Source organism: Ahaetulla prasina, chromosome 15 (assembly GCF_028640845.1).
Source record: "Ahaetulla prasina isolate Xishuangbanna chromosome 15, ASM2864084v1, whole genome shotgun sequence".
Taxonomy (NCBI): Eukaryota; Metazoa; Chordata; class Lepidosauria; order Squamata; family Colubridae; genus Ahaetulla; species Ahaetulla prasina.
The window spans coordinates 17,140,460-17,153,093 of NC_080553.1; the positions used below are offsets into that span (position 1 = coordinate 17,140,460).

The 12,634-nt window shown below is 47.3% G+C and overlaps 1 protein-coding gene and 1 long non-coding RNA gene across 4 annotated transcripts in view; one reads left to right on the forward strand and one right to left on the reverse strand.

The window, feature by feature from the left end:
- Window positions 1-653, forward strand: part of LOC131185488 (uncharacterized) — a 29,539-nt gene extending 28,886 nt beyond the window's left edge. The window contains exon 4 of the long non-coding RNA XR_009152172.1: window positions 515-653. This is a non-coding gene — a long non-coding RNA (uncharacterized LOC131185488). The remainder of the gene's footprint in view (window positions 1-514) is intronic.
- A 543-nt stretch (window positions 654-1,196) lies between these two features.
- IFT81 (intraflagellar transport 81) overlaps window positions 1,197-12,634 on the reverse strand; it is a 34,356-nt gene continuing 22,918 nt past the window's right edge. For all 3 annotated transcript variants that reach the window (XM_058157974.1, XM_058157973.1, XM_058157975.1), the window contains exons 13-19: window positions 11,434-11,562; window positions 10,542-10,631; window positions 8,737-8,823; window positions 7,807-7,878; window positions 7,624-7,709; window positions 3,687-3,732; window positions 1,197-2,360 (exon numbers count right to left, since the gene is read on the reverse strand). In XM_058157974.1, coding sequence (XP_058013957.1) covers window positions 2,178-2,360; window positions 3,687-3,732; window positions 7,624-7,709; window positions 7,807-7,878; window positions 8,737-8,823; window positions 10,542-10,631; window positions 11,434-11,562 — 693 coding nt within the window. In that variant the 3' untranslated portion in view covers window positions 1,197-2,177. The remainder of the gene's footprint in view (window positions 2,361-3,686; window positions 3,733-7,623; window positions 7,710-7,806; window positions 7,879-8,736; window positions 8,824-10,541; window positions 10,632-11,433; window positions 11,563-12,634) is intronic.

Genomic DNA, 12,634 nt, shown 5'->3' on the forward strand with positions numbered 1-12,634 from the left:
ATGTTGGAAATGCAATCCGACTCCAGGTACTTATTATTGTATGGGGTGGACATGTATGAAAGCAAGAAAATACTGGACAAAAATATATAACATGGTTGGAAAACATGATTTATAGATTTAAATCTATAAGTATATAGATTTAAAGCCAGAAATATTTTTGTTAGGTATAATACCAGAAAATGATGACAAAGGGACTTTATACTTAATGCTACATGTAATGAGAGCAGCAAGAATTGTATTTGCATAATATTGGGAAAACGTGAACATCCAACCAGATGAAAATATAATTAGGAAAATATTGGATTGTGCGGAGATGGATAGATTAGACCCTGAACATAAAAGATAAAGGAGATACACAGTATTATTTAACGTAGAATAGGTTTTATCAATAGTTAGAGATAAGAGGTGGAAATTAGATGAAGAAAGAGCATTATTATGTTTAAGTAAAATATGAATGTTGTTATTATAAGTATGCTAATATAATTAATAGGATATTATTTGAAAATATTTACAGACCCCTCACATCCTGGACATCAACTGTTTCAACTCCTACCCTCAAAAAGATGCTACAGAGCACTGCACACCAGAACAACTAGAGACAAGAAAACTGTCAAACTATTCATTAAGTACCTTATGATTCTAGATGAAGGTATCTTTTCTTTTATGTACACTGAGAGCGTCTGCACCAAGACAAATTCCTTGTGTGTCCAATCACACTTGGCCAACAAAAAATCCTATTCTATAATTATATTGATAAATATTATAAATATGCTTAGAATCATTAATGTATATTATTATTACTATCAGTATATCTTCTTCTTCTTATTATTATTATTATTATTTTCTTTGTCTGCAAAATGGAATGCCCGGACAATACACTGTATTCAAAATACTTACATATAAATTAAAAATAAATTGACTTTAAAAAAAAGAAAGAGAGGAAATTTAAGGTTACAATTTGCCCAGTTCCTGTTCATGACCTTAAACATGGGTAAGATCCGAATTCATCTCACGTTAAATTTCTTGAGGCCTAATTGTGTTATTCTTCCTTCAAAGGTGCACCTAAAAAATATTGCAAATGCATCCACATTCCTCAGCAAGACCAGTTTTATGAGTTCTTGGCAGGAAACAAAACGGTCTTGTTTCCCCGGAGCAGAGATATGATTCAATGAACTCCCAGAGACTACATGGAAGGAGACAGGCTACAAATAACTTTATTGTCTTGGAGGCGAAGGACAAACAAGGATTAGCCAGTTTGAAGAGAGAAAGGGCACGCATGCGGAACGCCGACCAGAAAGTCGGAGAGGGAATATAAGCCCGAGAAGGGAATATCTTTTAAAAAATTCAACACAAAACATAAAATATTCGGAAGTGGGCTTGCTAAAAGTCAAGCGAATGAGAAAAGACCGAGGAGCTTTAGGTTCTACGTGCTGAGGCTTTGGTTTGGATCCGGGAGAATTAAGGAAATTGTGCCTCCTGCGTTTTGGTCTTTCAGCAACCAGGTGGGTCCATGGGGGGGCAGCTCCAAGGAGAATCAAGGCCTCCATCGGGGTTGACGCATCTGTGGGCTTACAGGAAGCTTGGTCCACTACTTCCTTGTGTTTTGTGCGTTGTTTTTTTTTTTTCCCCTTCAAAAAAATTCAAAAGTCCTCCTTCAACTCGGTTACTGGAATTGTGAAAGGGAAATTTAAGAAGCGGTTTCACTGTTTTTGGGCCAAAAGGATGAAAACTGATGTTGGTGAGGACCTGTGGGACTTGAACCTGGCTTGGCGTCGCATCGTCTACAACCCCGGATGTAGATCGAAACTATCCTAAATCCTGAATTTTTTGTTTTGTCTCCCTCCTTCTCTGGAATGACTCTTACATTGGAACGGAATTGCATCTGCGCCACCTTCTCAGTGCTTTAACCCCTTGGCTGACTGTCGACCGGTCCATCCATCAGCAGAATCAAAGATTTTCTCCCCCCCACCCACTTTTAAGAAGGAACGAACAAAGCCCACCCACCCCCAACCCTGTTCTAGTCAAGTCCAGAACATTTTAGCTAAAACTCCTGAAGCACGGCAAATCTCATTATTTGCATCGAAACCATTATAAACCCTGCCCAACATTCGTCACAGATTTGCTGAAGGAAGAAAAATGGTTCTTTCGGGATGACTTGGATGTCGGGCAAGTTGCGTTCACAAGACCAGGCGATCTTCCCCGTCTTCCTGAATGACTTGGCCCACCGAAGCCGGGTTCTGCTGCTTGAGAAAACACTCTCTTTTGCACGCCATCAGAAGCTGGAGATCTCGCCACATTTTGACTTGCTTCAGGTTGGGGCCGTGGCTTTCCCGGACAGATTTCTGCTTCTCTCGCAGTTTCTGATATTAAAATAAAAGAGAGAGAAAAAAAGAGAAAGAGAGAGAGATGGTGTTTAGGGAGGGGTCCTCATGATCATCTTCTTTTAAGGACCCCATAATCCCTTGTGGGTTGGAGTCTGGGAAACTGAATGGAGCCAAGTGTTTACTGGCCGGATGCCTTTCCTGTCGCCAGTACGGAGTTTTATTCAGCAGATATATCCTCACTGTGCCCGGAGAAGGAAATAGCTGCCTCTACCTAGGATCAAACTCACAGCCTCCGGATTGTGAGGCGAGAGCTCCACCTCGAGGCCATTGCACTACACAGGGAAGGGTCCTGATCCGTTGGTTTATTTACTTACTGTCCCCAACTGCCTGCATTCAGAAGTCTTCATGTTGCTTCAAAATGGAATTAAATACGTCATCTCCAGAGCTAAAGCAGAGTTTTAAAGTACATAAGGACTTCCAAATCATCTTCATTCCTTTATTCTTTTTGGCTTTCCTTTCTTGTTTATCATTTTTTTTAAAAAAAAGTTTACCTGATTGCATTAAACAACATCAGAAAAAGTTTAGATAAGGCCCTCAGCTCAAGACCGCACAGCGGATTAAAACCATATTTTGGAAATTCGAGACCGTCTTAAAAGTTACAAAGGCAGATCCTCTTGGGAAGAAGAGCAACATGTACGTGACTGGTTTGTAAGAACATCAAAGACAGTTGGTTTGAAAAATTAATTTTTTCTACATGCTGCTCCAAAGCCAACTGGCCAAGAAAGGGAAAGAAAAATGGATGGCAGGTCCTTTTTGTAAAAATAGGACGGCACACCACTAAATACCGTGTTTATCTGCGGCCAACTGCTGTGTGTACCACTGACCTGGCAAAACAATGTCTCCTTTCTGAGGTTTTTGCCGAAGATCCCTTTTGGAAGCGATAGTCCATTAGCTCAGGCAATGTCTGTAGGAAGCCGACTTCGCAATGGTTTGTGGAGTTTATTTTAAGACGGCAACTTCCCCGCGTCTAAATCCGAGTGGTTTTTAGGAGCTGTGCCTACTAGGCATTGTATAAATCGGAGTGTTCAACTTTGGTCACTTTAAGACTTGTGGACCTCAACTCCCGGTGATGCTGGCTGGGGAATTCTGGGAGTTGGAAGTCCACAATTCTGGCTGGGGAATTCTGGCTGGGGAATTCTGGGAGTTGAAGCCCACAATTCTGGCTCAGGAATTTGGGGAGTTGAAGCCCACAATTCTGGCTCGGGAATTCTGGGAGTTCCCCAACCAGTCCACGTGTCCAAGTGGCCAAGTCTGGAGGCCCCTGGTCCAAAACAGAAATCAATACTATTCATCCACTCCTACCTTTCCAAGGTTCTCTTGTTCGGTGATCATCTTGGAATACTGGTCCCTACGGAAAATAAGCCATCGGAAAACAAGAGTTATATCGCAATTTTAGGATGTTTGGAAATACTTTGGGTGTGTTGTTTGACAAGCGCTCCTTAAGGTAGGTTACACGGGGCAACTCACAGGCTAACAACAACATGGTCCTTGGCACTACGGAGAGCCCAGGCGTTTTCCCCACCCTCTTCTCCCCACTCTACTAGGGTAGGGGGCAGATCCCTGGTTTCCTGTGGTGGGAAGCCAGAAAGTGGAGGAAGGATATGGGGGAAGTCTCTTTGTTCCTCTCTTTTTTCTCAGCAACTCGGCTGAAAACTCGCTGCCTTCCTGCAAAAAGGATCTCCAAGGAAGTTGCAAAGAAGAAGAGAGCAGCCCCAAGGTTTCCCTTCTCCTCCCATCAAACTTTTCAAGCCATGGTGCTGCTGAGGACTATCAAAGAGGTATAAATAAGGCCTAAGCAAGCTGGGTGACCTTGGGCCAATCACCAGGAGACGGTGAGTTCTAGTCCCGACTTAGGCAAGAAAACCAGCTGGGTGACCTTGGGCCAATCACCAGGAGATGGTGAGTTCTAGTCCCGATTTAGCCATGAAAGCCAGCTGGGTGACCTTGAGCCAATCACCAGCACATTGCCCTCCAACAATTTGGGTCCTCATTTTACCCACCTCGGAAGGATGGAAGGCTGAGTCAACTTTGTAAAGGTGGGATACAAATGAATAAATCACTTTCTCATATAGTAAGAAATGACGTGATGTAGGGGAAGGAGCGGCAGAATCTGGGAGGGCGGAGTGAAAAGAGGAACTAGCCTGGAATCGCTACGTAGCCATAAGTGAACTAAATCCAACTCCCCTTCAGTTCCGGTGGAACCTCCTCTAACTCCTAACAGGTGCTGAGAAGATTCCTGTGCACAGCGTTTCGTAGAAATAAATCCCTTCCATTGGACCGTCGTGTGTGTGGGCCTGATCCTTCCTACCTGACAGGTGACCTTCTTTCTCTCCCTTCTACTACCAAGACGTTTAGACCTTCACTTCCGTTCTCATCTGTCGTCGTTCCCCCCTCCCACAACAGCATTTTCCGATGGGAGAGAGGAGATATTTGCGTCAGAAACACATTTTCCACTCGGAGGTCAGGATCTTCTCTTTGCTTCTTTTGGCAACAGGAAGGTCCTCACCTTCCAGGTCATTACCTTAGGATCTCTCCGAAGATTCCCAGATCTGTTTGTTTTTCTGCCTTTTTTTTTTAAAAAGGCCTGCTCTTGAAAGCAGATTGTTTTCTTTTCTTGGCTATTTAAACGATGCTTGGAAAGAATGCCGCTTAATTTTGAAAGTGAGCGGCTATTTTTAGAGAGCCAAATTAACTTTTGGCATTCCTGATGGCTGACTCCATGGAACAGAGATGGGGAAGGGATCAGGAGGACGAAGGAACTTCTGGTTCCTGACTTCGGGGGGCCTGATGTTTATGGGTTGTCGGAATGCGGTTTGCATTCCAGGGCTTACCGAAGGATTTGGGAGAAAGTCATTTGCTGGGCCGCGCAGGTTGTTGGCTTGTCCAAACCTTTTGACGAAGAGAAGTCGGATGGTTTGGGCATTTTAAAAAAATTTTTTTGGGGGGCTCGCTTGCTCGGCCCTTTGTAGGACAGCCTTCATTAACAGGGTGGTAAATTTCACAGAAATGCAGGAACGCTACAGCTGGACACAGCAGGTATGTGAAATGCGGTATCCCTCGCTACGGGGGAGTGCTTCTCCCACTTTCAATTCTGGGGTAGAACTGGGCCAAGAGAGCGGGTTGAGGAGCACCGTCGTCAGTTTGTGGACTTCCAGAAAAAGGTTCTGCCTCTAACTCCCGAGTCCGAGAACTTTGAGAGTTATCCCCAGATACCCTGAGCCAAGGTGGCGCAGTGGTTAGAGTGCAGCCCTGCAGGCTCCTTCTGCTGACTGCCGGCTGACTGCAACTTGGCAGTTCAGATCTCACCAGGCTCAAGGTTGACTCAGCCTTCTGTCCTTCGGAGGTGGGTAAAATGAGGACCCAGATTGTTGGGGTTTGCAAGAGGCTGACTCTGTAAACTGCTTAGAGAAGGCTGGAAAGCACTGTGAAACGGTCTATAAGTCTAAGTGCTATTGCTATTGCTATTGCTACCCCGACGAAGTTTTCCTTCGAAAGTCTACAAAGCAATCACTCTAAAGCAGCGTTTGTCAATCCCGGGGCCACCTGAAGACGTGTGGATTTCAACTCCCAGAATTCTCCAGCCAGCATTCTGGGAGTTGAAGTCCACACGTCTTCAAGTGGCCCAGATTGCGAAACGCTGCTCTAAAGTAGCTGACACGCCAAGAGAAATCCTAAACAAAAACGAAACACACAAATCACTAAGCTGACCCAGATACAGGAATTCATCCAGGCAGGAGGTTCTTTGCAAACACCTCTCCCCACCCCCCACTTTCCGTTTGCTCAGTGTTGGCTTGTTTCTCCTCCTTGATCTCAGCTTCTTTTCCTCCTTTCAGACAGGTAATAAAATCCACTGCAAATATTTGGAGATACAATCTGCTCCTTGTCCCTGGCTGCCCTTCCTCTGAAGAACCATAAACGGAGAGCTCGCAGAGGGAACCCAGTGGCACAAGCGGTATTTTGCAGCTGGGTTGGCCACGGGCATCCCCACGCGTGTGACAGAGCATGTCCCGTGATGCCAGGACGCAAACCATGGGTGGAATCCTACCGGTTTAACAACCGCTTCGCTTCGCACGGTTTGGATAAGACTCACCTTCCGCATTGCCGCCGGCGAGGAAAACAGCTGAGGCGTGGCAATCCACTCTGCCACACCGATCAGCTGGGCTTCAGTTCGATCCTAACGGGCTCGAGGCTGACTCAGCCTTCCATCCTTCCATAAAATGAGGACCCAGATTGTTGGGGTTTGCAAGAGGCTGACTCTGTAAACTGCTTAGAGAGGGTTGTGAAGCCCTCTGAACCAGTATATAAGTCTAAGTTCTATTGCTTTTCCTTCCTTCCTTCCTTCCTTCCTTCCTTCCTTCCTTCCTTCCTTCCTTCCTTCCTTCCTTCCCTCCCTCCCCTCCCTGTGGTTAGAAAGCAGCATTGCAGGCTAATTCTGCCGACTGCCAGCAGTTCGATCCTGAAGAGCTCAAGGTTGACTCAGCCTTCCATCCTTTCATAAAATATGGACCCAGATTGTTGGGGGCAAGAGGCTGACTCTGTAAACCGCTTAGAGAGGGTTGTGAAGCCCTCTGAACTGGTATATAAGTCTAAGTTCTATTGCTATTGCTTTGCCCTTCCTTCCTTCCTTCCTTCCTTCCTTCCTTCCTTCCTTCCTTCCTTCCTTCCTTCCCTCCCCTCCCTCCTTCCCTCCCTGTGGTTAGAATGCAGCATTGCGGGCTAATTCTGCTGAGTGCCAGCAGTTCGATCCTGAAGAGCTCAAGGTTGACTCAGCCTTCCATCCTTTCATAAAATATGGACCCAGATTGTTGGGGGCAAGAGGCTGTAAACCGCTTAGAGAGGGCTGCAAAGCACTGTGAAGCGTTATATAAGTCTAAGGGCTATTGCTATTGCTTTCAGACTCAGTGCAAACTTGACCAAGGAGGCTTCAGAATGCCCCTTCCGTTTTTAACAATGTTTCAGGAGTCATCCATATTTTGTTGTTGTTGTTATTATGGCTCGTCATACACTCAACCAGATGTTCATAGTGGATTTGGCGTTTTTATCTATCCGTTGAATCTTTCCCAAGCACCTGGGATAGGCAGATGTGGACGTTTGAGGGCGTTAAAAGTATCATCGGCGGATGTCAGCCGTTACGCGCCCAGCTGCCTTTTGCCATTGACCGGTGGGGATTGTGTCAATGCCGTTGATTTAATTATTATGGATTTTAATAAAGAGATGCCCGCTCCAGGGGACTCTATACCTGACTGCCTTCTTTCTTTCCTGCTGATCCGAAGAAACGTACATTTTCACCTCGTCTTTGACACGCTGCAGCTGTGCTTCGGAAATCTAAAAAAAAACCCGACACACATCTGGATTTAGACCTTGAAGAGCCCTCCTTCCTGCCTGGGAAAAAAAAATATCTTGGTTTCTTTCACCAACATACCATTTTCATGCAGTTGACCTGATGGTAGTTACTTTCTTCTTGTAAACACTCCTCCCGAAGGCTCTTCACCTCCTGATGGGAGAGAAGGGAGATTCTGAAGAGGGAAGAGACTCAGCCGTCTGGAGCACAAGCCGCCGGCCAGATCATGGTGGAGGTGAAAGACGGGGTTCCTGGAAGCCCCCTTCCCCCAAGATGCTGTTGGACAGAAGCGCCCATTGTCCTTGACGGTGAATGAGATCGGGAGACCAACCATAGCCGAAGGATGCGAGCTTCTTACTCCTAAAATATTCTACTTCCATTTTTGTCCAAAGAGAAAAAAAACAACAGTAGCTGGGAGATTGAATTGGCCCAAGCACGGATTTAAAAAGGTACTACATACGTGCTAGTCATTCCCGACTTTAGGGGGCGGTGCTCATTCCCGTTTCAAAGCCGAAGAGCCAGTGCTGTCCGAAGAAGTCTCCGTGGTCATGTGGCTGGCACGACTCAACACTAAAGGCGCACGGAATGCTGTGACCTTCCCACCAAAGGTGGTCCCTATTTTTCTACTTGCATTTTTTTAACGTGCTTTCGAACTGCTAGGTTGGCAGAAGCTGGGACAAGTCACGGGAGCTCACCCCGTTACGCGGCAGCACTCGGGATTCGAACCGTCGAACTGCCGACCTTTCGATCAACAAGCTCAGCGTCTTAGCCACTGAGCCACCTGCGTCCCTTAAGCGCAGATTAGATGTCACTATTTTATCTCACAGCCACAACTTGGGAGCATAGCCAGCTAGTTTGGAAAATGGGGTTCTCCCAAAATAAATCTGTTTTGTTTCGCTCAACTCCAAACCTGAAGATCATTTAGTATAAAGCCAGCCCCTGATATGTTTTTTTTTGGAGGGAGGGGGACAGAGGGCGAGGAATACTCCCCCCTCTCTCCTGCTCGCCTACCTGCTCCAGGGAGGAACGCTTGCTTTCCAAACCAGCGGCGCAACTGTCGTACTGAGATTTTTTCTCTTCACATTCCTGGGTTAATTCCTGGGGAGGGGGAAAAAAAATGTTGTATGTATACAACACGTAGCCCCTGGCAGCCCAAGCCCACCTACCTAAATCCAAGAGACCCCTGAGTGTTCCTGCAGGATAAGCCATCAGCTCGCAGGAAAGATTTCTAGCTTCCTTGATGCTTGTGACAAGAAATTGCTACCCAACAGAGTTAAGGGAGTAATGGAGGAATTTGCTCAGGTGCTCTGTAGTGCGGGATGGAGCTTTGACGGAGCTGCAGTTGAAGTAAAATTCGGAAGGCAGAAGTGAACATGCGGTGCCCTTCCTTCAGTGACCCTGCTTGGCCCTCGACAGAGCTGGGACGTTCGTGAAACAAACTACGGTTGTTTTCAACAGCAGCTTACCAAAGGTCTCGCGGCACGAAGGTGCTGCTGTTCCTCTTTTCTTCCCAAATTTGAACCCCATTACCGGTGTCGCTCTACGTAGCACATAAACTTTTAAAATTGTTTTTCGCTCTGCAATCGTTCTTCGGCAGCTGTTGGGTCTGTGCCGACAGTGCTCAACCCTGGTTTGTATTGTTTCAACCCTGGTTTGTAGAACAGGCCATCGTGGCCCCATTCACATGACACTCTGCGTGCCTTTCCCAACCGATTCACTCCTGGTTGAGTAGAACAGGGGTCTCCAACGTTGGCAACTTTAAGCCTGGCGGGCTTCAATTCCCAGAATTCCAAGCAAAGCTGGCTGGGGCATTCTGGGAGTTGAAGTCCTCCAGGCTTAAAGTTGCCAAGGTTGAAGACCCCTGCTCTAGAATGAGCTGTTCAAGCAGATCTTGGGGTCCCCCCCCCTCGTGAAAGAGGCCCGAAGCTGCACAACCATCACACGTCACAATCAAAGCAAAGATATAACGGCTAAGTGAGGATCCAAGGATAGACCTCAGTTTGTATTTCTGAGCTCCTCTTCCTGAAAGCAGCCCAGAGCACTATGGAGCTGGCAGCAGATTTGGACAGTGAGGAGATTGGGGAGGAACCTGGGCCAGTCCTGGAGTCTGGGGAAGGCTCTGATGAGAGCTCTGCGTCGGAAGCAGAGGGGGGGCCAGGGCCAGATGCCAGTTATCAGCTGCCTTCTGAGTCAGACATCAGTGAGGCAGACGAACAGCTGGAGCCTGTTCCCACTGTGTGCATGCGCAGAGTTGCCAGATGAAGGGAACAGCTAAAGAACAAGGGTCGACTCAAGAGTAAAGCCACAGGTGGATGATGAATGTCCCCTCCCAGAGGGAATAAAAGAGGAGCGAAAGGGGAGGGGAGTTTGCAGGAGACAATTAGTTCACCTAATTGGTTTGTTTGACTCTCAAGAGATTTCTTGCCAAGTTTTGAAGATATCGGCCTGGCAGCTCTCCGAGCCCGATAAGGTCTGTGACTGTAAATTTTCCCTTGAAAGACTTTGCTGGAGGTGAATTCACAGTAACTTAATAAAGGGGGCGGAGGGGTCATGAGGGTGGAGATTTTGGAGTTCGTATTACTGAGGGAGGAACCTGAATCCCCAGTTTTGGTTTTCATCCAACGGTGCCAGTTTACCTACGCTAGTAAAAGAACTTTGAAAGATGTCGGCGTCTTTGGAGTCTTTTCTGCAGGAGGGGTTTTCTGGAACGCTGACAAGGGGTTTTTGTCGGGACAAGGAGTCTGCTTCGTGCTTTTTGACCAAGCCTAGGTAAGAACAAGGTTCCAGCCTCATCCCCGAGCATTGCCTGCCCTCACCTGGCATCTTTGTCGCAGCTGCCTGAGGTCTTTGATGATTGGGGCCAAGCTTGACTTTTTATCGGCTACCAAGGTGTTCAGTTTTTTCACCTGTGGGGAAGGAAGGCGGTGCTGTGAGCGAGCCTGCAGAATGGGAGCAGGTAGACAAGGAAGGACCTGCCACGTTTAGAAGGAAGCCCCTTTGCGGCATCCTGGGTGTTGTGGTCCGCCAGCAGTCTGCGGAGCTGGCAACGGAGTCGGACAGTGAGGAGGCTGGGAAGGACGATGGGCCAGTCCTGAAGTCAGGGGAAAGCCCGGGCGAGGGCTCTGCATCGGAGGCAGAGGTGGGGCCAGGGCCATCTGGGAGTGATGCGGGGACTCCGGAGCCTCCAGAGGCTGACAGTAGTGAAGTAGAGGAACAGGAGGAGCCTGTTCTTAGTGCATGCATGAGAAGAGCTGCCAGAAAGCAAAAGCAGCTGAAGCAAAAGGGACGACTTGGGAGTAAGGCCATGAGTTGACTGGCCACTCCCATAAGGCTTAAAAGAGCAGCAACGACTCTTGGGCTCTTTTTAGGAAAGCAACGTTGATTCCATTGCTTCTTGTCAGTGTCTCTTGAACTTTGTAGGGTTTTTGCTAAGAAAAGCCTTTGGTAGGTTGCCAAAGACATCAAAGGTTGGTGATAAGGCCGAGGGACTTGTTTATGAAGGATTTTATTTTGGACGAAGCTGAGAATGAATTAATTCTCAGCTCTTTTAATAAAATAAGTCTGTTGAGGACTGAATTGTGTTTAGTAATCACTACTTGGGCCTTGGTCACAACACTGGGTGTTAAGGGATGGTGGTGTGTGTGTGTGTGTCAGGGCTAGGACCAGCTCGTTCTACCCCACCCCTTGCGAAGCCTCTCTGGACAGTACCATGTCAGACATGTTGTCCAGAGTTCGCCCTTTCATGTCATCCATTTCGCTCTTGACGGCCGACACCCTCTCCAGCTCCTCCTGGGTGTAGCTGTAGCCGGAGATCCCTTTCTTGTCTTCGATGGCTTGCTGGAGGAACAAAGGAGAGAAATAGGGCTTTCCGGAGGGAATCAGGCTCCAGGGGTCCTTCAGAAGTGGCAGGGTTCCAGCCAGTGGTGAAATCCAAATATTTTTTACTACCAGTTCTGTGGGCATGGCTTGGTGGGTGTGGCTTGGGTGTGGCAGAGGAAGGATACTGCAAACTCTCCATTCCCAGCTCACTCTAGAGGAAGGATACTACAAAATCCCCATTCCCTTCCCACTCCTGGGGGAAGGATATTGCAAAATCTCCATTCCCACCCCGCTCTGGGACCAGCCAGAGATGGCATTTGCCAGTTCTCCAAACGACTCAAAATTTCCGCTACCGGTTCTCCAGAACCTGTCAGAACCTGCTGGATTTCCCCCCCTGGTTCCAGCTCTTATTTATTTAAGGAAATGTAGGTGGTTGCCCAACTCAAGTCTCAGGGACTCCCCGCGGCTTACATAGATTAAAAAAAAACCCAATATGAAAAAACAATAAAAAGCGCTAATTTCTGCCCTGCCCCATGATGACAATTAAGAGAATTAAATAAGCCACTTGAAGCGGGGGGGGGGGTTCATCCTATCCTGGGGCCTCCAGGCCCATTGGCCAAACCAACGGGGCCTTGCGAAAGAGTATCGAAGGAGGGTGGGGGGAGCAATCTTATCTCCCTGGACAGGCATTGCAGGGCTGGCTGGGGGAATTCTGGGAGTTGAAGCCCACCAGTCCTAAAAGCTACCAAGATGAAGACACACCTGCTCTAAAAGATATACAACTACAAACCCTAGTTGGTTTCTAAAGACAAATATAAATCACAGAAATGGCCGTTTGGCTGTGAAATGCCATGATAACCAGGCTGTATGCAATTAAGTTCCAGTCTGTGACCGAATAACTGGATTGACGCAAGCTGGACCGTGGTTTGTTTGACTGCCAATTGTTAACTAAGCCACAACCGGCTGGATTTCCACCATGCATGAACCAAACAAGCCACGTTACGTAAACCCAGCTAACGATTTTGTCCCCTGCCAGGCCTCCCCGGGGATCTTTTCTGGAATGTAAGATGGGCTCGGGATCTCCCGTTGA